The 25,897-nt window shown below is 44.8% G+C and overlaps 1 protein-coding gene across 1 annotated transcript in view; it reads left to right on the top strand.

The window, feature by feature from the left end:
* The window catches only part of LOC103299663 (lithostathine-like), a gene marked incomplete at its 5' end in the record, with an annotated part of 50,041 nt that extends 24,969 nt beyond the window's left edge, over positions 1–25,072 (top strand). Inside the window, 6 exons of the mRNA XM_054727946.1 lie at positions 22,563–22,654; positions 23,218–23,336; positions 23,535–23,672; positions 24,266–24,386; positions 24,669–24,736; positions 24,952–25,072. Of these exons, the coding sequence (XP_054583921.1) occupies positions 22,563–22,654; positions 23,218–23,336; positions 23,535–23,672; positions 24,266–24,386; positions 24,669–24,736 (538 nt within the window). The remainder of the gene's footprint in view (positions 1–22,562; positions 22,655–23,217; positions 23,337–23,534; positions 23,673–24,265; positions 24,387–24,668; positions 24,737–24,951) is intronic.
* Positions 25,073–25,897: the final 825 nt, after the last annotated feature.

Genomic DNA, 25,897 nt, shown 5'->3' with positions numbered 1-25,897 from the left:
GAGCCACCTCAGTGAAGGGGTGCTGCACTGCAGGGTACTGGACTGACTGACGTGATTCAGAGAAGCTCCCAGTGCTAATGGGCCTCGCTCAGGCAGCCTTCACACTTCAGAGGCAGTGACTACTGCTCCTGCCTTGACCCAAAAGCAAGCTCGCTACACCCTGCCCCATGGCAGAGCATGCCTAGGCAGTGAGTGGGAAGCCTTCCACCTGCTTTGGAGAAGGGGGGGGGGGCAGTAAAGAATGCGGGGAGAGGAAAGAATGTAGAGCATCCGCAATGAAGAGGTGCTTGAGAAAGAGGCTGGGAAGCCTGACTGGAAGGTTTGTTCTGTTTGCTGGGCCGCTGCCCCTTAGGAAGCGCAAAGAGCATGGCTCTGAGGGCTTCCTGTGTGCTGAGTCAAGTTCCACAGCCAACTGGAATTGGCCTCAGTTTCCTGGTCTGTAAAATGGATGAAGCGTGTCCCAGTGCCTTCACTGAGCTTTGATAGCCAATTGAGATACTATATAAAGAAAATGAGGGAAGAAGTGAGAAAGTAAAGGAAGGACAAGAAACACAAAAGAAAGACTGAACCCATTGTCACTTAAATAGGGAATATAGTCAGCAGTGTTGTAATGATGGTATGATGCCAGGTGGGTACTAGAAATATCGGGAAACTCTTTGTAAAGTATATGATTGTCTAACCACTATTCTGTAACTAATATAAAACCTGAAACCAATACAAAATAATGTTGAATGTAAAGAAATGAAAATTGGAGTGAAATTTTTATAAATTTCAAAGTTTAAATAAAAGCTGTAAAGGAAGGAAGGGGAGAATAAAAAGTGTTTTTCATTTTGCCACTTCATTAAAAAGACAGTTGTCTTTATATGGTGCTTTTATACTTTTCTAAGTCATTATCTCATTTTAATTTCCAGGCAACTTAAAGACAAGATAAGTATTCCCTCCACTATTCAAAGAAAGGAAATCTTGGTGTCTGGTCCTAATGATTCAATCGTCAAGCCCTTATTGTAAAGCAGGGTTAGTAAAATTTTCTGTGCAGGGTCATATCTATACTAATAAAAACCTTGGGGGTGATCAGGCCAGCAGCGGAGGGTATTTGGGGGCAATCAGGCCAGCAAGGAAGCAGTTAGGGGACAATCAGGCAGGTAGGTGAGTGGTTAGGAGCCAGCGGTCCTGGATTGTGAGAGGGATGTCCAACTGCAGGATTAGGCCTAATCCTGCAGTTGGACATCCCCTGAGGGGTCCCATATTAGAGAGGGTGCAAGCTGGGCTGAGGGACACCCTCCCCAGTGCACGAATTTCGTGCACCGGGCCTCTAGTCTATACTAATAAAAGGGTAATATGCTAATTAGACCAGACATCTTCCGGACGTCCTTCCAGACAAAGCCATGGTGGTGGGGGCTGAGGCAAAGGTGGTTAGGGGCGATCAGGCTGGCAGGGGAGAGCAGTTAGGGGAGATCAGGCTGGCAGGGGAGGGCAGTTAGGGGCAATCAGGCCTGCAGGGTAGGGCAGTTAGGGGGCGATCTTGCTGGCAGGGGAGTGGTTAGGGGCAATCAGGCTGGAAGGGGAGAGGTTAGGGTGCAGTCAGCCTGGCAGGGGAGCAGTTAGGGGCAATCAGGCAGGCAGGCAGGCAAGCAAGCAGTTAGGAGCCAGCAGTCCCAGATTGTGAGAGGGATGTCCAGGGATCAGGCCTAAACCAGCAGTCAGACATCCCCCGAGGGGTCCTGGATTGGAGAGAGTGCAGGCCGGACTGAGGGACCCCCCAGTGTGCATGAATTTTTGTGCACTGGGCCTCTAATTATAGATAAAAATGAAAAAAAATCAGTGTCCACGATATGATCCTGTTATGTAAATACATGTGTGTGCACGTATGTGCATAGGAACACGAAGGACATTCGTGAAGAGTGATTATCAACTGTAGATGTTCATTTCACAATGGTAAAATTTAGGATTTTTTTTTACATTCTTTATTATTTGTATTAGTCATTGCTTTTCCATTGAATATGGTTTATTTATAGAATTCTTATTGTGGAAATAATTCTAAATATGTTTTAAAAGTAAATTTGAAATATGAAAAAAATTGTAAATATATTTTTATTGATTTCAGAGAGGAAGGGAGAGGGAAAGAGAGAGAGAAACATCAATGATGAGAGAGAATAATTGATTGGCTGCCTCCTACTGGGGATTGAGCCCACAACCCGAGCATGTGCCCTGGCTGGGAATGGAAACCTGACCCCCTGGTTCATAGGTTGATGCTCAACCACTGAGCCATGCTGCTGGGCTGAAATACGAAATATTTTGTATTGAACAACAATGAATGCATGATGCAACAAAAACAGCTAAGGGAAACTCATAGCCTTAAATATACATATTTTAAAAGATGAATTAGCCGAAACCGGTTTGGCTCAGTGGATAGAGTGTCGGTCTGCGGACTGGAAGGTCCTGGGTTCGATTCCAGTCGAGGGCGTGTACATTGGTTGCGGGCGCATCCCCGGTAGGGGGCGTGCAGGAGGCAGCTGGTCGATGTTTCTCTCTCATTGATGTTTCTAGCTCTCTATCCCTCTCCCTTCCTCTCTGTGAAAAACAAATAAAATATATTTTAAAAAAAATAAATAAAAATAAAAAGATGAATTAAGTGTTCAATTAAAGAAAGCAGGAAATGAAGCAGTTGAGTGGTCCCATATAAAGTGTAAGGTAGAACTTGACAAACACAACAGTAACATTAAAATAAAAAACCAAGGATCATTAGAGATGGCTTAAAACATCAGTTCTTCCAAAAACTAAAAGGAAAATATTGATTTAAATAAAAAGAGAAAGAACACGCACAAACCCATACCAGGAACACTCCAGCACACAGGATGTGGCTACAAGTTCCCTGGGGATCCAGGAGGGAAAGGACTCAGGCCCCCGCCCCCCGCTCCTGCCTGCTGCTGGTGTGCTGGGTGTACGGCAGCCATCCATCGCTGCGCTGCTACTTGAGGAAAGCAGCTACCCTTTCCCAGGAGGGTCTGCACCCACGGGCAGGAGCGGCACTGCCCGGGCGGCCTCCCCGCCGCCTCCCACCCCAGGGCCCTTGCACCCCACTGCAGGCCTCTCAAGTGGTTCTTCTCTGATTCTCCTTTATTTGGGGTGAGATTAAGGCAAGGGGACAGAGTGGGGCCTTCCTGCTATAGAAGAGGAATTTCCTTTTCTCCCCGTTGTGGGAACCAGAAGAATCGGAATGGAACAATCCCACCTGTGTGATCCCAGCGGCGGCTGGTGCTCCAGGCGTGGGAGGAGAGCAGGCACCTACCCTCTTAGCTGCAGGGCACCTGCGGGCAGCCCCTCCTCACAGCCAGCAGGCACCCCATCACCATCTCTACAACCAACACCTGTTGACAAGGGGAGACATGACATTGCTAATGCACGGGGTTCACCTTCTGTCCCTCAAAACCCAAATGCCCGGAGAGCTCTGAGATGCTCCTTCCCTAACAAAGTAAGAGCTGCTGACGGCTTAGCATACTGTCCCCCTCAAATGAACTCATAACTCTTCTCCCACAGTAGGACTTACCAACTGGGCCAGGCAGGAGTTTCTTTTTTCAAACATCTACATGGTAGTGGCAACATTTCATCCCTTTGAAGCTCCCTGCCATGTTTAAAAAAACACACAAACAAAAAAACCATGCACACAATTAATAATTATATTGAGCTATGCTGTTTCATATTGTAGCTACTAGCTCCATGTGCCTGTTGAGTAATTGAAAGCTGGCTAGTCTGAACTGAGGTGTGTTGTAGGTATAAAATACAAACTGGGAGTTTAAGACAGTGTAAAAAGCTGTAAAATGACTCACTAATTTTTATGCTGATTACCTGTTGCAATGATATTTTGAATATTATCAGTTAAATAAAATAATGAATTTCCCCTGCTTCCTTTTACTTTTCTGTGTAGTCACTAGAAAATTTAAAGATTTGCACGTGGTTTGCATTTTCTTTCTGTTGGGCAGTGCTGACAGAGAGATGTGTGCCTCATTCAGGTGCTTTAGCAGTCATTTAATCTGTACCGGAGTGATCATTACTCCTCCATTTTAAAAAATGAAACCGAGGTTAGCAATTTGCTCTTCATCTCACAGTGAGCAGCCAAAATAGATCCTGAGTGCTGACTACAAAACCCGGCCTCCCTGTAAAAACCCAAGGACAACATCCTCTCTGGGTAAAACATGGACTTAGGTCTCAGACAGGCCAACTTGAACACAACGCTCTTTTTCTAAAACTTGATATTTCCCTTCAAGCAATATTTTTCTGCTTTTTAGGTTGGAATAGCAAAAACAAATGAAAAGATTTAGAAAATCTCATTGCTCTGGGGCTCAGAGGGGTTCTTTATGCCCGCCTTTGCATCATCTTCCCCCCTCCCTCCCCCCCCCCCCCCCGCCCCCAATAATTAAGTTTCTTCTTCAGGGAAAATGGATTGACTATTAGCTGACGGTCCAGTTATTTTGCCTCAGGCCCTCCTGCCCTTCCCAAGCCTGGCAGAGGCCGATCACGCACATGTCGCCTTTGCTCTCACGGACTCCGAGTGGAAGCTGCTTTGCTTCCCCTAACACCTGCCGCCCCTGCCTGGTAACAGAGAGGAGAGCAGATTAGGCTGCTGCCATCCATCCCAAATCACCCCCTTGTGTCCTGCATCCTTGGCCAACACCCACGATGTCCTGTCACATATAAAGGGTGAGACCAGAGTGTGGGGCAGCAAAAAGCCTGGGGCTGCAATCTTGGCTCAAGGAGAGTGAGTCTGCCGTCACTGGAGGACTTAGCCTTTAGATAGGGTTGGTGTGGATGAAGCTGGAGGTACCTTCCACCCTGAGAGTCAATAATTCTATGGCAAAGGAATTCCACAGAGGAGAGAAACTCTAGACCCTCCTTCCAGTTGGTGGTCCCATCCGATTCCCACTCCCTCTGCCTCCAGCCACTGCTGCTGAGTCAGCCACCCCTTGTTGTGTCTCCTCCTGGTTCTGGAATAATTCGGCCTCAAAGGCTAATGGTAAATGAAGCAGCTCAGGCAGGTAAACGGGCAGTGCTGATAAGAGAACTCAGTAGAGATGACTGGTTCAGGAAACTAGGTTTTGAATGTAACTTCCAAGGTCAATAAATACTCCAAAGGGATCAGCCCGAAGCTGAACACACAGAAAGCAGGTGAGGGCCCCTAGTGTTCCCCGCCTCCCTTGTTAAATGTGCAACGGTCTACCTTCAGGTTATCCTTGTCGTTCTACATTTTTGCTGTCGGTTTACATCCCTTTTTCCTTATATTTCTTTTTTAATAATTGAAGATTTTATTTGTAGCATGACAGGAGCAATAGATTGCAGAACCTTTATAATTATGTGTGTGATTTTGCTTGTCACAGACAGTTGGGTCTAGAGAATTTCTGGGACCAAGGAGTTATCTGGGTGTCTCATTCCCTCACTTTGAAGTCCTCTGTACCCAGCCCTGCGGTCGGTACTGTGGAACCACGACACAGCTCCTGCCCCTGAGGAGTCTTCACAGAGTTGGGGAGACATGCGCAGGGCATGTATGAAGAGCATGGCATGAATGAGGAAAAGTGGGGTATAGACACTGCCTCCGGCTGGACTGCGTCTCCCACGTCTTCGCACAGACTCAGGCTCAGGCCTGGCACCGCTCTCGGTTAGTTCTGTCCTTCTGACCCCACACAAGTGAATTTGGGGATTATCTCAAACAAAACCTCACTGTAAAATGAAACCTGACCGTGTTCCTCATCTGTCTCACCTTCCCTTGGAATTCCTACCAGCAACTTAAACCAGCATATCCCCAGTCAACATGATCTCCACGTCCCATAATCGCAGCTGTCCCCCCGGGCACGTGTTACTGCTACGTAGACTCTAACCGGCTTTGTATCTCACCAGACATGTGCACGTGGACAGGCCATGTGTCATCTCTGAGACTCAGTTTCCGACATGGAAATTTGTGCTACTAACTTCCTTCCCCACCTATCTCTCCTTTCATCCACATACTAAGGAACCAATGGAAAAATAATAAAATGATGAAATCAGGTGCCAGTATCAAATATCACTAACATTGTGAAAATAGTTTGGGTTCACAATCTCTTTTGTTCCTATAGCATTTTTTTTTTGTTAATGAACTTAATATTGTATTAAATTTATACTTTTTTGAATTAAATTTCACATTACAGTCATAAGCAAAACCTATACTTTGGCCACCACTCAAAGCATTTTGAATAACCAACTGCTAACTGGTCCCCCATCTCCAGCAGCTCTGTCACATTGTAGCTTTATTTACCTCGCTCTGCTACCAAGGTGGGCCCATACAGCTTATCCTGGATTCTTGGGTTCAGCATTTCCCCCCAAGTGTCAGACTGAGCCTCAGCTGTGCCTCGATCTTCGGTTCAGATACGTTTCAGCAACTACCCGGAAGTGCTCCAGCCAATCACAAACAGATTTATTTGTAGGGCGCTGAGGCGTGTTTTGTATGAGGACTTAGCACAAAGAGAGGAATGGGCGCGCAAGTCCAACTCTGTCACAAAGCCTAAGCCGTAAAAGAGAAGTGACTCTGAAAACAGTGTCATTACCTTCACTCAAAACCTGCCCAGCCCCATTGCTCGGATCCATGTCTGCTCTCTCGGAGAGAGACGGATGGTTGTCTAGCCCAGTGGTCGGCAAACTCATTAGTCAACAGAGCAGCAAACCGCGGCTCGCGAGCCACAGTTTGCCGACCACTGGTCTAGCCAAAGCCAGAAAGAGCTGGTTCAGTGAAAATGCACTGGAGCAGTGGGGCTCAGGCACGAGGGATCCCCAAAAGGGAGCCGTGGCCCTGCTTTGGAAATCCTCTCACAGGAAATAACACAACATGGGCAGGTCCACCCTGCCCTCCTCCACCCTGTTCGTGCAGAAAGAGTGATGTCTCCATAAAGATCTTTCTAATTTGCTGGTCTTATAAAATCTCACTAAACAGTCAATTTTTAAAATAACAATTTTTTATCTTAAAGAAACTGAAAAGGGACTTAGGCAAGGAATAAAGAAATTACTGTCCCGGGGGTGAGTTTCTCTGGAGAAGATTGGACTAGAATGTGGGGCGTGACAGATGCTGTGGGCCTCGATGAGGCAGCACTGGAGCCTGACACGTACGGGCAGCAGGGGTGTGGGGAGGAAGAGTGGGGTGGGACGTTAGAAGATGGATCACGATGCAGAAGCTGTTATAAGTAGCAAATATTTGCTCATCATAAAAAGGAGCCTGCATGGTAGATGTTATCATCACCATTTTATGGAGGCAAAAAATAAAGCCAAGGCTGAGGGAGAGTGAACTAGAGTGTGAACTTTGGGATAATGGCATCTAAAGATCTGTGCCAGCATCATTACCCTCGTGCTGTGCCAGCAAGTCCATCTTGCTCCTTGACCCTGGAATAAGGTGACCAGATTTTAACATTGGTAAAGCGGGACACCATTGACCGGAGGGGAGAGGGGGGTTCTTGATTAAAAATTTGGTCTATATGGAGCAACAAAAATTTTCATAGAATGCAAAAATAGTATTGTAATATATATATTTTAAATTTCAACATAAGTACAATTTACAAATATAATAAATAAAAAATTATGTATAGTATTATTTTATTCTTTGGCATATTTCTCATTTGAGTGAATTTTTTTTAGTAGATTGCTGTCATTGTTTAAAAAGGTCATGAATTTGCTGTAACGTAAGTTGTAAGTGTCACTTTCAAGGCCGGCGCTAGACTTTTTGCCGCTACTATAAAATATAAATAATACGAGTACTGTCTGCTAAATTCAAGAAAATTTATGTATTTATGAAATAAATAAATAAATTACTTACCTAAATTATCTGAATAGCTGATTTGTAATGACATCACTTGTTTAACTAGCTTACTAGCACGCAGTACGATGTGTATCGTCTGAGAGACAGTTACAAAATGTTTTTGTCGTTGCCAATCCCAAAAAATGCCATTGTTCATTAAGTCCAAACAATTGTGGTCGAATTCTAACAACTGATCAACAATGCGAACTTTGATAAGCAGTTCTCTATAATCATTTCTCAACAATTATTTGTCACTAGTGTTCCCGTTGCAGGAAAAATCCTGCAATAGGATTTCCTGCTGCACTCTACCCCGCCTCCGTTCCTCCCTTGTCGTCCGCCCCGCCTTCTCTGCCAGCCCGCCTGTGTTTCCCTTCGCCCCCGGCCCTGACTTCGATCCTCTCTTCTCCCCCCCCCCCCTCACCCCCCCCCCGCCCCCCGCCGGGCTTGCTTGCTTCTTCGAAGCTTTACTCCCTTCTGCAGCTCTTGGCTTCTTTCGACGCTGTCTTGATATGCAAATTAGCCACCATCTTTGTTGGGGTAATTTGCATACTCGTCCTGATTGGTTGGTGGGTGTGGCTTGGCTGGTGGGCGTGGCTTAGGTGTAGCGAAGGTGCGGTAAATTTGCATATTTGTCTATTATTATATTAGATTATTAAAGTTTAACATTATAAAATTAACAAAAATAATATAAAACTCATATCCTGGCTAAATAGCCACACGGCCGCCGAAAACCGTATATTCCCTTCCCGTTCTCCCGCCGTTCCCTAGCTTGTCGTGCATTCTTTCCAAAAATCGGGACTTTTTTAAAACGCTGCGGGATGCAGGACAAATTGTTAAAAATCGGGACTGTCCCGCCAAAAGCGGGACGTCTGGTCACCTTACCCTAGAAGGATCTTCAGATAGTGTCTCCATTTATCACTGAGGAAACAGGTGCGGAGAAGTTGTTACTTGACTTATCTGGCTTTTCTCCAGGAAGCTGGAGAAAACATGGTGGGTTCAGAGCACCATTTTCCTCCACACTGGTTCCATTCATGTCGACCACACAGCCCATGCAAACCAAGGTGGCCAGTGATTTAGGAGACCTACCCACTATCTTATAGAATCTGAGTTTACTCCTCAAGCTTCCAGCCTAGAAACTGCTGAACTTGGACTAGATCCTCAGGTTGCCCTTGAGACAAATCCTCTCACACTGTCAGCCTACTCGGCTTGCCAGAGCGTCAGCCTTTGTTTCATGGTTTGCACCTGAGTTCATAGGGGCCGATGACCCAGTGTTCAAATCTCCCCTTTACGACTGACAGCACATTTCCCGGGACTGCTGGTATTTCCTTGTATTGTCTCAGACCCCCCAATGCTATCCAAACTGCCGAGGCCTGAAACCATTGCAGCTCCCAGACCTTGACATTTATCCTCAGCCCATGCCTTTGCGTGAAGAAAGCTGCCTGCAGTGCCCTCTGTTTGTTCCCATCCCTCGCACTTACCCTTCTGAATTCGGAGGCTGTCCTCTTGATGAGTGTTCTCTGTGCTCTTTAGATGTGCTGATTAGCATACCCTCCCACTCCAGAGGGTTTTCCCGAAATCCACGGCAGTCAAGCTCTTGTGTTACCGACAGCTGGAATAATTGTGGGAAAAGGCTCCACCTGAAAAAAATCTTGAAACACGTGTGTTAAGTTTTGAAAAGCAAAATCACCATTCTGAACCTATGTTCACACACATGTGCACCTAAATTCACATGTGTGGATGCATACAAATCACCAAGAAACCCAATGAGACATGTTCAAGGCCAGTGGTGCAACCACAGATAATTCAAGCAATTCCTACTTGCTCTCCAAAATTAATCAGACCAATATTCTGTGCAGTAAATATCTTTTTATAAAATGACATTTAAATTCTGCATGAAAATTCTAGAAGACATATATGATGTTCTGAAATTAATGAATCCATCGACTCAGGTGAAATCATTCAAAAACCTATCATGTCACAGAGCAATTAAGTGGATCTTTTCAGAATTTAATGTGTTGCTGCTGAATGCCAGAAATAATGGACAGTACTGGCAATTTAGACGATTGTCTAAATCAAAGGGGAGTTGGAGCTCACAGCATTTATTATAGGTGCGGGAACAATATCAGTGCTTTTCTGGAGACAAGGAATTATTAGTATTGTATTTGTGCAAGTAAAGAGAATCTGCTAACTCCACTGAACACATTCTTTTTCTTAGTATCCAGTAGGTTAATGTAGCTTAACACATAACCACATGTGGCCACTGCTCACAGAATTTCCCTGGTGTTTTCAATCCTCTCCATGTATATAGCTCAGAAATCTGATTTTCTGGGCTCAGGTCTTCTAAATGTCAGATCCATCCCAATGGTAAATTAAATATCTTAGAAAAAAATATTTCCTCTCACATGGTGCCGAAGATAATGGTCTTTCAGCAAAGGCCAAGACTCTGTTTTTAATATGAAAATATCTATTTCCTCCAGAAATGAGTACCCGTGACTAAGACCAGACATAGCTTTGGTATTGGGTTTTAGTCCTCTTTCTGTTACTTTTGAGGAAGCACGACCAAGTTATTCACCCTCTCCAAGGTTTCATTTTCTTGTGTGAAAAACAAGGTAAGCTTAGCTGTCTCATAATGATGATCTGGATGTTACGTAGAGCTCTTAGCACAGTGCCGGGCACAAAACTAGTGCTGAGCAAGTGGTATCTACAATCAGATGAGCTCCTGCACAAATTAGTCTGGCAGTTCCCTGATAACTGAATTTATGAGTAAAGTTTTTTTCCTAAATTAGAAACATCTGAACACCCTTTAAAAATAAATAGTGTTTCATTTTATTTAAAGCTAAATATAGAGAGAATACAAATGGCTGGACATCATTGCTGGCTTGATGTCCTCAAAGCAATGTTGTTAAAAGTCAGATCAACTAATAGGTAAGCTACACAAATAATTCAATGAGTCACTTCTCTATAATTTACATCTGCAGACCATTTTTATGTATTTATGTCATTCTACTGTTAATTATTGAGCACTGTTATGACACAACTAGGCACTGAAGAAAATATTCTTATTAGCTGTCATGTATTGTGTGATTATATGCCGGCATCATGCTTAAGGCTATTCATTCATTATTTCATTTAATTTCCACCCCAACATCCTGAGATGAGTCCATCTGATTTGAGAGCCCAATCCTTAATCACTGTGCCTCACTGATTATCCTTTTCACTAACTCACCGTCTGGGCCGGCATGGGGACAACTATGCACGGGTATCTGGAGGCCCGGGGAACATCTTGAGTAGGAAAGTGAGCACCATAACTTTGAAGCATTCATACTCTCTCAGATCATTTCCAGCCTAAGAATCCTATTGGGAATCCCAACCCCATGTTTTCTCTACTCCACACACCCAGGCTCCTTATTCTGGCTGAGTCACCTAATCCCAAATAGCCCTGAGGGCCGGAGCCAGCATTCTCACCATTCCTGAGAGCGTGTCCTCTTGAATTTGTTTTCGGAATGTTCTGCTCCTTGACACTCCTCAGTTGTCTTGGATCAATCTCAGCTTTGAGACATGCCATTCCTTTTCTGCCTAGAACAGTGATGGGCAACCTTTTGAGCTTGGTTTGTCAAACTTCGCCAAAAAACTGAGCATAACTCGGGTAGTGTGTCACTTTGAGGAAAAAACTAACTCCAAGACTCTAGTCACAAATGTTTCATCCTCAGGAGCAGCAAATGTTTCATCCTCGGCATGTGGCCGCGTGTCATCAGAAATGGCTACATGTGTCAGTGCTGACACGCGTGTCATAGGTTCGCCATCACTGGCCTAGAACTTTGTTTGGTGTATCTGGTTATTTTACCTTTTTTACCTAGAATTCCATTTCTACCTAATCCTCAGGTTGCTGTCTGCATTTTGATTCTGTCCTAACTCTTGGCCATCCCTTCAATTAAAATAGAATTTTATTCATGTCTCTATTCTCCCCTAACCAGCAAAGGTTAGTCTATGAAACATAAAGAGAAAAGGAAGTATAAGAAAAGGGAAGCCTTGGATATTATGCATTATGTTTTGAATAGTATTTTCTATACAATTCCTTTCCTCTCTCTTCCCACTTCAGACCATTAAATGTGAGGTTAAGGAGCAAAACTTTCTTTTACTCTTAGGTCTTAACTCCAGCTAACCCACAAGATCAGATATCTGAAGAATTTCAGATTATCTGATGTTTTCTTTCTGCTCCTAATCCTTCTTTTTTCTTTTCTCTTAATAACCTTATCTCTAGACATTTACCTTCAGAACATTCTCTTTCTTAGAACCTATTTCTGCATCAACCTGTGGACCCTATTCTGTTCTTTGATTTAGCTAAAATTTCAGTGTATTGATGTATACAGTCTGTCTTTCTACTAGGCTAAAACCAGGCGTCCTCAAACTACGGCCCGCGGGCCACATGCGGGTGTTTTTGCCCGTTTTGTTTTTTTACTTCAAAATAAGATATGTGCAGTGTGCATAGGAATTTGTTCATAGTTTTATTTTTAACTATAGTCCGGCCCTCCAACGGTCTGAGGGACAGTGAACTGGCCCCCTGTTTAAAAAGTTTGAGGACCCCTGAATTAACCCATAGAACAAGGAGTAGTTAGAAACAGCACTTACCAAGCATTACTAATTTTTGAAAGATTTTTCTGAAAGAATATGTCCTTTTAGAAACTGAATTCTTCCCTGATCATTTTTCATCCACATGCCAGTAGCCATATGAAGTACTTTAGGCAAAATGCTCTTCTCAAGCACTATAGGAACCAAGATCACAGAATTTAACAAATGATTACACTTTAAATAAAGATATTTAATTGAAAATACTCTGTGCTGATTCTTTAAGGATAATCTTCTTATGCAAATATGCAAGGAGCTCCTTGTCTGTGTGTTTTCATTTTGGAAATCAGCTGTTTCTAACAGCCACGTAGTAACCAACTAAATAATAGAGTGAAAATTCTTTGTAATGGCTCCGTCTCAGACAGGTTTCCTGACAGTGTACTTTTCTCAAAGCTTGCTCACAAGTGACCCCTCTGGTGCAACAAGAGAAACATGATGGCCTCAGAGATGATCTGAGACTTTAATATGGGAGCAGTAACCGTTTCCCAGAGGCCTCTTGATCCACCTTCACGATATTCCAGGCAGCAATAGGGGGATCATAGAAGGGACCTCAGAGGCCTCTCTGGCCAAAATCCTCACTGAAAATTTGAGAAACACAGACGCAAGGAGGGGAAGGTAAAGTCACTTACTCAAAATAACACGCTAAATGGAGGAAATAAAATTAAAATCCAAGTCTTCTAAGGCATTATGCAATTAAAGGCAACTGCTGTAATAAGCTAAATCATTGTGAATAAATAAACATGATTGTGCGCTTCATGTTCTTCATGAGTACAAACTCAGGCTTGACCAATGGAGTGTGGTGGAAACAGCATTATGCCATTTCTCAACCTATTCTAAGAGGACGGGCAGCTTCTGCTTTGCCCTCTGGAAACCCTGACCAACAATGAAAGAAGTCTTACTATCCTAACACCTCTGTGTGATGAGAAACCCAAGCCACATGGAAAGGCGCTGTGCTGACTGACACTCTATTTACCAGCCCAACTGAGCCCTCAGCCAATAGTTAGCTTCAACTTCCACTCCTGAGGTCCAGTTCATTTGATCCTTCATATGACTAAAGCTCCAGCCACTACCTGCATGAGAAACCCCAAGGAAAAACCATATAAGTAAACCCAGTCAACTCACAGAACCATGAGGAATAATAATAAACTGTTATTTTAAGCCCCTGCCTTTAAAAGAGCTTATTGTGCAGCAATAGGTAATCAGACGATTAGCTAATAAAGAAACCACTGAAACATTTTAACAGGAGAGTGATAGTAATCCAGTTCATAACTGAACATTTTGAATAAGTAGGGCCCCGGGGATCAGACTATTTAGAAAGTAGGAGATAAACACTTTCTTTGTCCCCTGCTCTCATACACATTCTAGTTTATTTTAAGTTTGAGGGCTGCTGGATGGAACTGAGTGACATTCCTCCTCCCATGTACATATGGTATTTATCACATAAATTCTGAAGATATCAGAGAGAGAGAGATAGAGAGAAGAACCAACACAGAACTTCTGACCCATGACTGATAAAGTACCAGAACTTCTGACCCATGACTGATAAAGTACCAGGTTCCAACTCTGGTAGCAAGCTATGAAGATAACACCAATGATCCCTGCTTCCTGGTGCGCACACTCTTATGCTTGTGTAATTCCATGCCATGTCAGAAAGGGCTGACCCATGTAACCAATATGATATTGCAGAAATGGCCATGCAACATGTGAGTTTAGGGTTTAAATGACATTTCAGCTTTTGCCTTGCTCTCTCTTGGATCGCTCATGCTGGTCAAATTTGCTATCCCCATGTCTGTATTACTTTATAATAAAAAGCCTTATGTATGGTCAAACAAAATTCGTTACCACATTGTTTATCCTCAGAAATCTGTTGCCTATTCTTGGTCCTTTGTTTTTACCTCTGAATGTTTAAATTCGTTTATGAAATCACCAATAAAACCTTGTTTGTGTTCTAATTGCACGTCCATTGATCAACATCGTGGAAAGGAACATCTTTAGACTATTGACTCATTCTCTTTACAAACATAATAGATTTCTCCATACATTTAGGTCTTCTTTATTGTTTAACATTTTTTTTTTGTGAGAGTTTGACTATTTTTTATCAGCTATATTCTTAAGTACTTTATATTTTTCTTCCTTGGTAAAACTGGTTATCTCTTAGAAATACTTTTTCTAAATCTGTTACTAGGATATAAAATTCAGTTGAAATTGATATGTTGATACCATATTCTTCTTGCTTGCTAAATTCTCCCATTTATTCTAACAATTAATTTGGAGATTCTTTGAGTTTTATATGGTGAAAACATACCATTTGCACATAGTAATAATTTCATTTACTCTCCTACTATGCCTAAATTTTCTGGTATTTTTTCTAAGTGTACTTTCTACAACATAGTACACATATAGTTGAATAGAAGATATCTCCAATGGTGGGACACTTTTATCTTTCTGATTTTTAAGGAAATGTTTTCCTTTTGAGTCTCTGTAGTCTTCTTTATTATGTTAAGGAATTCCTCTTTTCTTCTTCTTTGTTAATTTTGTATCATTCACTAAGGGGTGTAGAAATTCACCAAATAATTATTTTCCTTTTACAATGATCATGTATTGTTCTCCTTTAATTTCTTAATGATTATACTAATAGTTTTTCATAACCCTTACATTTCTGAGATCAACTCCTTTTTCTTTTCATTTACTATATACTTTGGTGAATTTGATTTGCTTAGTATTTTTGTTCAGAAATTTCATACCTATGTTTTCGAGTCAGATTGGCTTTAAGATTTCTTTCTCAATTGTTGCTGCTCTATTTTCCCCAGTATTTTATAACTGTGCTGCGCCAGCACGGCCAAGGGTGAACCTGAGTGGGGGCAGCTGAAAGGCTTAGAAAAGACAGTCAAGAGAATGAAAGCTGTGTCTCGGTGGGATGCTGCTTCTCTAAGAGACAGCGACCACACCCACAAGCTCTGCCACTTGCCAGCTGTGAGCCTGGCTTCTGGCTGAGGGGCACTCCCCTTGTGGGAGCACACTGACCACCAGGGGGCACCTCCTACGTTGAGCGTCTGCCCCCTGGTGGTCAGTGAGCATCATAGCGACCAGTTGTCCCGCCGTTCCATCAATTTGCATATTATTATTATTATTATTATTATTATTATTACTAGAGGCCCGGTGCATGAAATTCATGCATGGGGGGGGGGGTGTCCCTCAGCCCAGCCTGCACCCTCTCCAATATGGGACCCCTCGAGGGATGTCCGACTGTCTCACAATCCAGGACTGCTGGCTCCCAACTGTTCACCTGCCTGTCTTCCTGATTGCCCCTAACCACTTCTGCCTGCCAGCCTGATCACCCCTAACCACTCCCCTGCCAGCATAATTGATGTCTAACTGCTCCCCTGCCAGCCTGTTTGCCCCCAACTTCCCTCCTCTGCCGGCCTGGTCACCCCTAACTGCCTTCCCCTGCAGGCTTGATCGCCTCCAACTGCCCTCCCTTGCAGGCCTGGTCCCTCCCAACTGCCCTCACCTGCTGGCCATCTTGTGGTGGCCATTTGTGTCCACATGGGGGCACCCATCTTGTGTGTTGGAGTGATGGTCAATCTGCATATTACTCTTTTATTAGATAGGATAGAGGCCTGGTGCACGGGTGGGGGCCAGCTGGTTTGCCCTGAAGGGTGTCTCGGATCAGGTTGGGGGTTTCCTTGGGGTGTGGGGCGGCCTGGGCGAGGGGCCTGTGGTGGTTTGCAGGCCGGCAAGCCCCCCCCGGCGCCCCAAGAGGCCCTGGTATCTGGGGTTTATTTATCTTCTACAAATGAAACTTTGTAGCCTGGAGTGGAGGCTTAGGCCGGCCAGGGCAGGTGGAAAGATTGGCTTCCTCCGTCGCCGGGGGCAACCCTAGCCTGCTCTCTCCAGCTCCGTGGCTGCCACCATTTTTCTTCTATAATTGAAACTTTGGGATTTATCTTCTATAATTGAAACTTTGTAGCCTTGCGCCCCTGGGTCCGGGTGAGGCCACGCGCCCCTGGGTCCGGGTGAGGCCATGCACCCCTGGGTCCGGGTGAGGCCATGCACCCCTGGGTCCGGGTGAGGCTGGATCCCAGGACCGGTTGAGGCCGCGTGCATGCATGGCCCACCTGGACCCGGGTGATGCTGGGTCCCAGGGCCCGGGTGATGCCGGGTCCCAGGTCCGGGTGAAGCCACGCCCCTGGGTCTGGGCGAGACCACACCAGAGGGAGTTGGACCTGCATTACCACCATTTGTCCACCATCCAGAAATGAAAAGTCAGTGCCGACATGTACACATAAGGAACTGGTGGACATTGAAATTGGGTCTCAAAAGAACTGTTGGTCCAGAAAGAAACTCACTACAGACTGATTCATTTGCCTGTCAGCATAACTATTATTGCTCGTCTCACATTCAGTTCTTATAAGTATATTTCTAGTGACACATGATCTCGCTTATCTAGGGGAAATGATGAACACCATAGACTGAGGAACAAGAACAGACCCAGAAACAAGGAGGCATCGATCGGACTGTCGGGCCTCAGAGGGAGGGTAGGGGAGGTTGGGGGTAGGGGGGAGAGATCAACCAAAGGACTTGTGTGCATGCATACGAGCCTAACCAATGGTTAAGGACAACAGGGGGGTGGGGGCATGCATCCGTGGGGAGGGGTGGGGGATGGGAATGGTGGGATGAGGACAAATATGTGACACCTTAATCAATAAAGAAATTAAAAAAAAAAAAGAAAGAAACTTTGTAGCCTTAAGCGGAAGCCTGGGCCAGCCAGGGTGTGCGGAAAGCTTGGCTTCTTCCATCGCCGGGGAAACCCAAGCCTCCCTCCTGCTCTCTCCATGGCCGCAGCCATCTTGGTTGGGTTAATTTGCATAATCACTCCTGATTGGCTGGGGTGTGGCTGGTGGGCGTGGCTGGTGGGCATAGCTGAGTGATGGTTAATTTGCATATTACTCTTTTATTAGATAGGATAATATAGGATATCTCTTAAAATGTGAATGTATTGCTAATCTGAGGAAACATGTCACCTAAATATTAAGGTTTTTAAGGCTTAAAAATTCTAACTAATTGGAAAGAAATTATGGTTTTGGTGTCATTTTGAAGGAAAAAGAAAGTGGGTTCTGAAAGTTGTAAGGTTTGGGAGGAAAGGAAGTTATATAAATGACACAGGCCAGTAAGCCAGGACAAGTGGAACAGGGAAACTGAGATGGTTAAACAGCAATTTGGAGCTATCTAGTAAATCCCATCTTCCCTAATCCAAGGACACTTAACAGTAAATGATTTGCATTTTGCTTCCCTAACCAAAGGTCAAATCGCTTATATCTACAAACTCAGGGAAACAGATAGCAGAAATCCAAATAGTGTCATTTGCTGGCCACACCCAAGGACAAATGAAGTTAAAACTTTTCCTTGACCTAGAATTGGCTTTAGGTCATTCCAATAGGCCCTGGAATGCCTCAAGATCTTTCTACAATGGAGACTAGGGACCAATTTCTTAAGAAGTATGTACTGAGTATCCCTTCTACTTTAATCTCTCTCAGGTTAGAAGGCCGCCTGGCCCAAGGCCCTCCTCTTGAGTTCCTGGCTCATTGCCATTCACCAGGAGACTATGTTCTGGTCAAGACGTGAAGGGAAACAAGTTGGGACCCTCCTGGGAAGAACCCTGCCTTGTCTTGCCTACCCCTGAGACTACTGTTCAGACTGCAGAATGAGGCTGGACCCATCACGTACGGGTTAAGGGCTGACCACCAGCTTCTCTGGATGGAGACACCTCAACTTGGATGGCCATACCAAGACATAGCCCCTTGAAATTAACACTAAAGAAACTGTAAGCTGTCTATTTGCTTTAGGGTTCTGGCAAATTGCGGGGACTTACAATGTGGGCTGGGGAAATGTGCACAACCCAGATCATGCTTATCCAGTTAAGTCGATTGATTATAAATAACTTGAATGACTTGGATATTTCAGCCTTTAGGCCAAGAGATTGGCTAGGTTTAGGAGTAGATGTCGAAGGACAAGATCCCCTAGGAAGGTTTGCTCTGAGACTGGTAGCCCCACCCAAGGACATTGCCACTGCCACTACCATGCAAATAGAAGGAGGATATAAGGAAACGAATGCCTGGGTGGAATGGACTAAATATTCTGTACATGCCTTTTTTCATTTCTGTAAATGAAAGCGAATGTTACGCTTGCGCGGCAGGAAGGCAGGAGGCCCACGCGGTCCCATTTCCATTCAGATGGACCTTAGACAGTAACGGGATGGAATGTATGCTTGCCCTATGTCAGGAGAAAACTGCCTGGGGAAACGCTTCCTATAAGACTCTTTCCCTGTTGTTCCCATCCAATAGAGTAAAGAGCAAGGATCCCCCCAAATGATCCAGCCCCCATCCTCTGATGTAAACTATACCTCCTGTCTCTCAAGGTGGGGAAAGAGTACTTAGAGTTTATGGGAAATTTATCCAGATGCGTAAATGGCCGAGTATCCTCAGAAGCCAATCATTCTGCACTGTCGATACCCCCTGCTGATGTGTGATGGTTTTATGGGGGACCATTACTTGCAGCCTTGCCCAGCACCTGCAGCAGAACTTGCATGCTCATACAGTTGGCTATCCCCTTCACTTTGGCATATTGTAGACCTTTTTCAATGGACAGACTAGGAAGAAGAGAGAGAGGCCAGGGGGCTCCTTTGATCCCCATATTTACACAGATCCCACTCGGGTTCCAGGAGGATTGCCAAGGAGTTTAAGGCTAGAAATCAGATTGCTGCAGGATTTGAATCTGTCCTGTTCTGGTGGCCCACTGTAATCAAGAATGTGGGTTGGATTAATTATATTTACTATAACCAGCAAAGGATTGTTAACTATACTCGAGATGCAGTTAAAGGTATAGCCGAACAACTAGATGCCACCAGCAGGGTGACGTGGGAGAACAGGTTGGCCTTGGAAAGGATTCTGACAGAAAAAGGAGGAGTATGTGTAATGTTGGGGGGCCAGTGTTGTACATTCATCCCTGACAACACGGCCAGCCAGACCATCACTGAGCCCTACAGGGATTAACAACTCTAGCTAATGAGTGAGCTGGGAATCCTGGAACTGAGGATCCTTTCTCTGGTTCACTAGAGCAGTGGCCGGCAAACTGCGGCTCGCGAGCCACGGTTTGCTGCTCTGTTGACTAATGAGTTTGCCAACCACTGACCTAGACTCTCGATTCCAATAATTACAGGCTGTTGTTGTTCCTTGTGATTAAGCCCCTATCCCAGGGGTCGGCAAACTCATTAGTCCACAGAGCAGCAAACTGCGGCTCGCGAGCCGAATGTGGCTTGCAAGCCACAGTTTGCCGACCACTGCACTAGAGCAGTGGTTCAGAAAGTGGAAGGAAATGATGGTATCCATGTTAACCGCTCTGATGATCAGGTTTAGGAGTTACAGTGATGGGATGGTGTATCATTCCATGCACGAGGGGTCTTATGCAAAGGTTAATGGAAACCGTGTTGACCAAACAGCAAAATAATCTCCTCTTAGACACTGCAGAGCAGGAATGTTAGTCGAGTTTGAAGAAAAGAGTTAAATAAGAAAAGTGGGGAATGGTGGGAATAAATAAGTAATCTTTTCTGTCAAAGAAGGGATTTTAGGCAGCCAACATTTTGGCCCGCGTGACTTATAGCTCCCTGGGGCCACCATTTGAAGCAGCAAAGGTCAACCCCTCCCTTTTTACTTTAAATTAGCCAATGGCTCAAGAATGTGAGCGTAAGCTCTGACCAATCAAGAGTGAGGGACAGATGACGTTGACGTGCGAGCAGATGGCCTGCTCAGTGGGCGTGTTGCCAGACCCTGTGTGTGCACACCTCCTGCAGGAGTAAAGGTATTACCTTGCTGTATGGCTCCTGAGTATCCTTTGTCTTCTGCCAGGACCCCTGGTTTTGGGGCTCGCCTTCTTTCTAACACCATGCAGACCCCACGCACAATGAACTGATGGCTGCAGCTGGGAACACATGCAAATATGGAACAGAAACCCTGGGCAACACTTTAGCCCTGCTAAAGACACAGCTGGGCTTTTTCCTCGGTGAGGTGAAGGGAAATGGGACTTTGGAAACTCAAGGATGTGATTTCATACAAATAAATGCCACTCATTCTCCATGGGAGTCTCAGAAAATTCCTTTTCTGGTGACATTGCAAGAGCCCCACTTCCACCAGCAACCAGTGGGGACACAGAGAGCTCCCCATCGATAGCATCATGTTTATTTTTTCCCCATTTGCTTTGTTCAAATCAGGATCTAAACATGCTCCACACATTGTATTTGAATGATACATTTCTCAAATGTTAAGAATGTAATATTGCTTTATTTTTAAAAATTCATTTGCTAAGGAAATGGAGTCATTTGTCCTATAGTGTCCCACCTTCTAGACTTTGCTGATTATATTGCTGTGTTGTAACATAAAATATCTTCATCCCTGATATTTCCTGAAAATTGGAGGCCTAATGTTAATCAGAGGTTCTCAAAGTGTTTTGACCTCATGACACTTTTACACTTAAAAATTATTAGAGACCCCAAACTATGTTTATTCATATGAATTATTGATATTTATAATATTAGATGTTAAAACTATTTTTAAAATATTTATTTACTATCTAGTTTTGATCATTTTCAAAAAACTTCCACCCAAAATGCCCATATGAGAATGACAAGTTTTTCTCTCAGTCCATTTTTCAATTAAGAATTGTGTTTCATGAAAACTGTAGATTAAAACAGTTACAAATGCTTTTTCTTGAGACAAACATTGTATTTTATTGTGCAGACTTCCCATTTAGTCATACAGAATATCAAAATAAATATATCCAAGGTTTCAGACTTGATGAAATTAATTATTTTTACCGTTTCATTAAGTTCATCCAGGACAGTTTTTCAGTAAAAATGTCTTGTTTCTTACAAGCGCATGGATATGGAGAATACAGGTTGATGCTACTGCCTTGATTAATGCTGATGCATCAGAACTTTCACCCTCCTTGCTTTCATCCTGTAGTGCGAATGTCAACACAGTAAAAAAGACAAATAACATTTTAGTATCGTTATGAAAGTTACAGCTTCACCGTCGCCCTGGAAGGGTCTACCGGTCACAATGTGAGAATGCCCTTTTGAAGTGTCACATGGCCAGAGGTGCCGGAGGAAGGCACGGCTATTCGTCTGCTGGTCCTTCCTGGCTTTCACACTGAGTCACACGACCGCTGTGACAGCAACTCTGAACCACTGCTCTTCCCCTTAGTTCTAATTGTTTCTTTTCCCTCAGCTAATACTTGCTTCTCAGCAATAATTCCTATTTCTATACCCACCCGACTTGTACTTAGTTATTTCTTTTTATTTATTCTTAAAATACAAGGTTTAAAGAAAAATATATATACAGGAAAAATGAAACATGTTCCTACATATGCCTAGAGGGGCCAGTACGTGGCAGATTGCTAAAAAATACATTATCAACATTTTTCTTATCTATTCAATGCCACATTTTCTAAACCATGTAACATAAGAATTTGTGCCAAAGGCTACCTTCATTCCAGGAAGTTTTTCAGAATAAGAAAACCGGGCATAGGATGATAAAGTCCAAACTGCACCCGTTCCTAAGGAGAGTGCTGGTCTGCTAATGGAAAAGATCTGGGGCAATGCCCAGCCGTTGCCCAGAACAGTCTATTACCCGTGGCACAAACCTCCTTGAACCAATGCCAAGCCCTTTCCCGGTACCCCTGTCCTGGTCCACATGCCTGCTATTCATTTCAAGGCCACACCCTCAGACTCTCTTATAAAGCCGAATCTTTTCTGACTTGGTACAGATACAGTACCTGCAAAACAGGTAAGTGGGAGCTGAGAGGAGGTGAGAGCCATGGCAGGGGTTTACCTCACACATTTGGGGAAAGGCTATAGGAGGATTCTGGTCTTCAAAGAACATCAGTCTTAGGGGTAAGAGGGTGTAGAGATTTTCCAATTATTTCCAGAATCATAAAAGGGGATAGATGTCACCAAGATCAATTTATTCCTAGGCGGGTTGTCAAAGGAAAAGACAAGAGGGAGAACAGAGGGGTCCCTACATGCCCTCTCTCTGACCACACTTCTTGAATGATCTCTGATTGCTTCTTCAAGTCACAGGTATTGTACAACGCTGCCTGCCATGGCCCTGCCCAGCGTGTCCTGGGTGCTGCTCTCCTGCCTGATGCTCCTATCTCAGGTGCAAGGTGAGCTTTCTCCGCCTCCAGCACTGGGTTCCCTGGGAATGCTCAGGGCCAAGAAGTGGAGGAAGCCTCCTGTGAGGCATGTGGCAATGGTGAGGTATCTCCTCACACAGTGAAACTGCCTGCCATTCCTCCATCGTCACTCCTTCCTTCAGCGTAACTCATGGTGGGGGGGCACCACGGTGGTCCATTAACAGTGGAATGAGATGGTTCCCATTTTGTGAGTGGACTTGGGCAGGATGAAGAGAGAAAACCAGAAGGGTCAGTGGTGAGAGAAGCAGGAGAATGATTGGAGGACTTGGTGTGAGAACGTCAGTGCAGAGTGGGGGAAATGTTGGACTTTTGAATAAAGGGGGAGGGTAGAACAAAAAGGGATGCTTCTTCATTTAATGGGGCTAGTTCAAGATCAAGAAATCCTGAAAGTGCTGGAAATGATGAGAGATAGGCAAGAGTTCGGTGTTCATTCCCCCAAGAACTGGCGCACAAATATTCCCACAGTCAGTCCCAACACCCATCCCCACACTTTGTTTCACTCCATTCCTCTCTCTTACCTCCATCCACCCCAGGTGAAGAGTCCAAGAAGGAACTTCACTCTCCACGGAGCAACTGTCCCGAAGGCTCCTATTCCCATCGCTTCTACTGCTATGCTTTGTTTATGACACCAAAATCCTGGGCTGACGCAGATGTGAGTAGGTGTATTTACAGGTAGAAGTATTACATTAGGGACAGGAGGGAGAGGGGATGGTCTCCATTTTCCAGACTTTTTTGAGGGTGAGAATGAGCACCCTCATCTTTTACACACACACCTCTTCTTACCCCTCAGCCCTGCCCTTCCCCCAGTGACGTCTCAGCCTCCTCCTCAGTCTGTCTCTTCCCCACACAGATTGCCTGCCAGAAGCGACCCTCGGGGTTCCTTGCATCTGTGCTCAGTCCGTCTGAGGCATCCTTCTTGGCTTCTGTGGTCAAGAGCAATTCGAACACCTGCCCAGACGTCTGGATTGGGATTCATGATCCCACACAGGTATGATGATATCTCCTGCCTGTTATCTCTGAAGCTGCTGTGGCCATTCAGGCCCACTCCCTGTCCCTGTGCCTGCCCAGAGAACTCCAGAGCTCAGAGATCTGCAGGGACATTTGGTGGGGAAGGGAGGACCTGGAGGCCAGGTGAAGAGTTGAGTTCTATGAAGGTCAATAGTCTCCAGCTGAAGTTAATCTGCCTCTTGTCCAGATTTGTATACAATTCAGACATGACACCCTGTAATTCAGTTCTCTGAGCTTCAGCGAGGAATCCTACATGAAAATGAGATGCATTTTTCCTTGTAGAATAGCTATTGCCTTTGAGATTCAGGGTGTAATTATAAATTCACTGCCAATTGTTGTTCAGCCGGTAACATGTTACTCTGAGTGGTTCCATTGGTCTTTATGATTATTGACTTTTGGACTTACCAATAGGAGCAAGGAATTAGGAAAGAGGAAAGCTCCATGACAACATATGGAATAGCAGACCAAATTCCATGATCCTGAGGAAGGGACCAGGTGTTCACCTGAGGGGATCATGCATAAAGAACTCTAATGACCACTCAACCTTACCTGGCTCCATCCTCTCCTCTGTAGGGCTATGAGCCCAATGCAGGTGGATGGGAGTGGAGTAATAATGATGTGCTGAATTACGTTGCCTGGGAGAAAATTCCTACCACCACTTCAAGCTACTGCGGGAGCCTGTCACGAAACTCAGGTAAGAAAGAGAAGAGCTACCTTCTGGCCAACCTTTCCATCCCCTCGTCCCCCGTTTCTGGGCCTAACCTTCAGGGAATTCTCCTGAACCAGAAAATGCAGTGTTGGTTTGTCTTCTCCCATCTCCTTTCATCTCTCCTTTCTGTGAGTTTCCTTCCCCTGGAGAGGGTCACTGGTGACGATGAGGGCGGGGCTTTGAATCCTAGGCCAGAGTCTGGGATGTCTTTCCTTTGAGCCCCGAGCCCCACCAGCCCCATTCACCTTAGCTCTTCTCTCTCTCCAGGATATCTGAAATGGAAAGAAAATAACTGTCTTCAGAAGTTACCCTATATCTGCAAGTTCAGGAATTAGGTGAGTCCAGCGGGTGTGGCCCAGTGGTTGAGCATCGATCTATGAACCAGGAGGTCACAGTTTGATTCCCCATCGGGACACATGCCCAGGTTGCGGGCTCCATCCCTGGTGTGGGGTATGTAGGAGACAGCCAATCAATGCTTCTCTCTCATCATTGCTGTTTCTATCTCTCTTTCCCTCTCCCTTCCTCTCTGAAATCAATAAAAAAAAAAAAGAATTAGGTCAGGTGGGAGCCAGCGGCCTGAGTTTGGGATGCAGCTCCTCGTGGGACCAAGTGAGGACCCACCGGAAAGGAGTATTTTTCGCACACCCTCAACCCGGACCTCTTCTTTTTTACCTTCCCTCCTCCTCACCCTCATTTCAGGCTTCCTTGTGTCCAATGGCCTGAAGTCCCAGACAGTAGAAATAAATATTTCACTCAATACTTGTGCATTTTTGTGTTGCAGTCTCATAGCAAGACGGAGGAATCAGTGGGTGTGGGAGAGATCTAGGTGCTGCCCTTGTTCCGTTTCATTCAGGCCCCGGGGACAGTGATACAGGGACGTCCCCACCAGCATATTTGTGATGAGCATGTGGGCCTGTTCACATGGGATCCACATGCCCTCTACTGCACCCGCCTCCTGATGGCGTGGCACCAGCAGCATCGTGGGTTACTGTTAGCCTCTGAGGCTCCTGTAACAGCACTTCTGACATTACTGGCCAGGGGATTGGTGGTTCTCTTTAATTTTCAATCTAAATTGGACCATAGCTTTTATAAAATATCAACTACTTGAACTGTGGTAACAGCTGAAATGTAGAGCATTAAAAGTTGTTACTCTTCATGAAGAAAAAAGTCTGAACAATTTGAAAACCAACAGCTTTTCCTGCACTCATCACCCTGATACCTGCCGAGGCTCCAGAGCACAGGGCCTTCTCATTTCTGTGGGAGCCGGAGCTGCTGGAGCCTTGAGCTCTTAGGAACATTAAATGGTAATTGTGACAAATTGCGGAATGCTGAGTGTGGATGGGGTTAAGAGTGAGAAACTGCAGGAGGCTGCGGTCTTAGGGAGGTTGCTACTCTTTTGTGGGTTTTACTTCTGGAACCCCACCAGATTCTTGTGATGAAGAGAAAAATAACCATTTTGAATCTGTCCAGATAAAGACACCACAACGGAAGAAAAC

This window comes from Eptesicus fuscus, chromosome 16 (assembly GCF_027574615.1).
Source record: "Eptesicus fuscus isolate TK198812 chromosome 16, DD_ASM_mEF_20220401, whole genome shotgun sequence".
NCBI lineage: Eukaryota > Metazoa > Chordata > Mammalia > Chiroptera > Vespertilionidae > Eptesicus > Eptesicus fuscus.
This window is presented reverse-complemented; position numbering and strand designations above follow the sequence as displayed.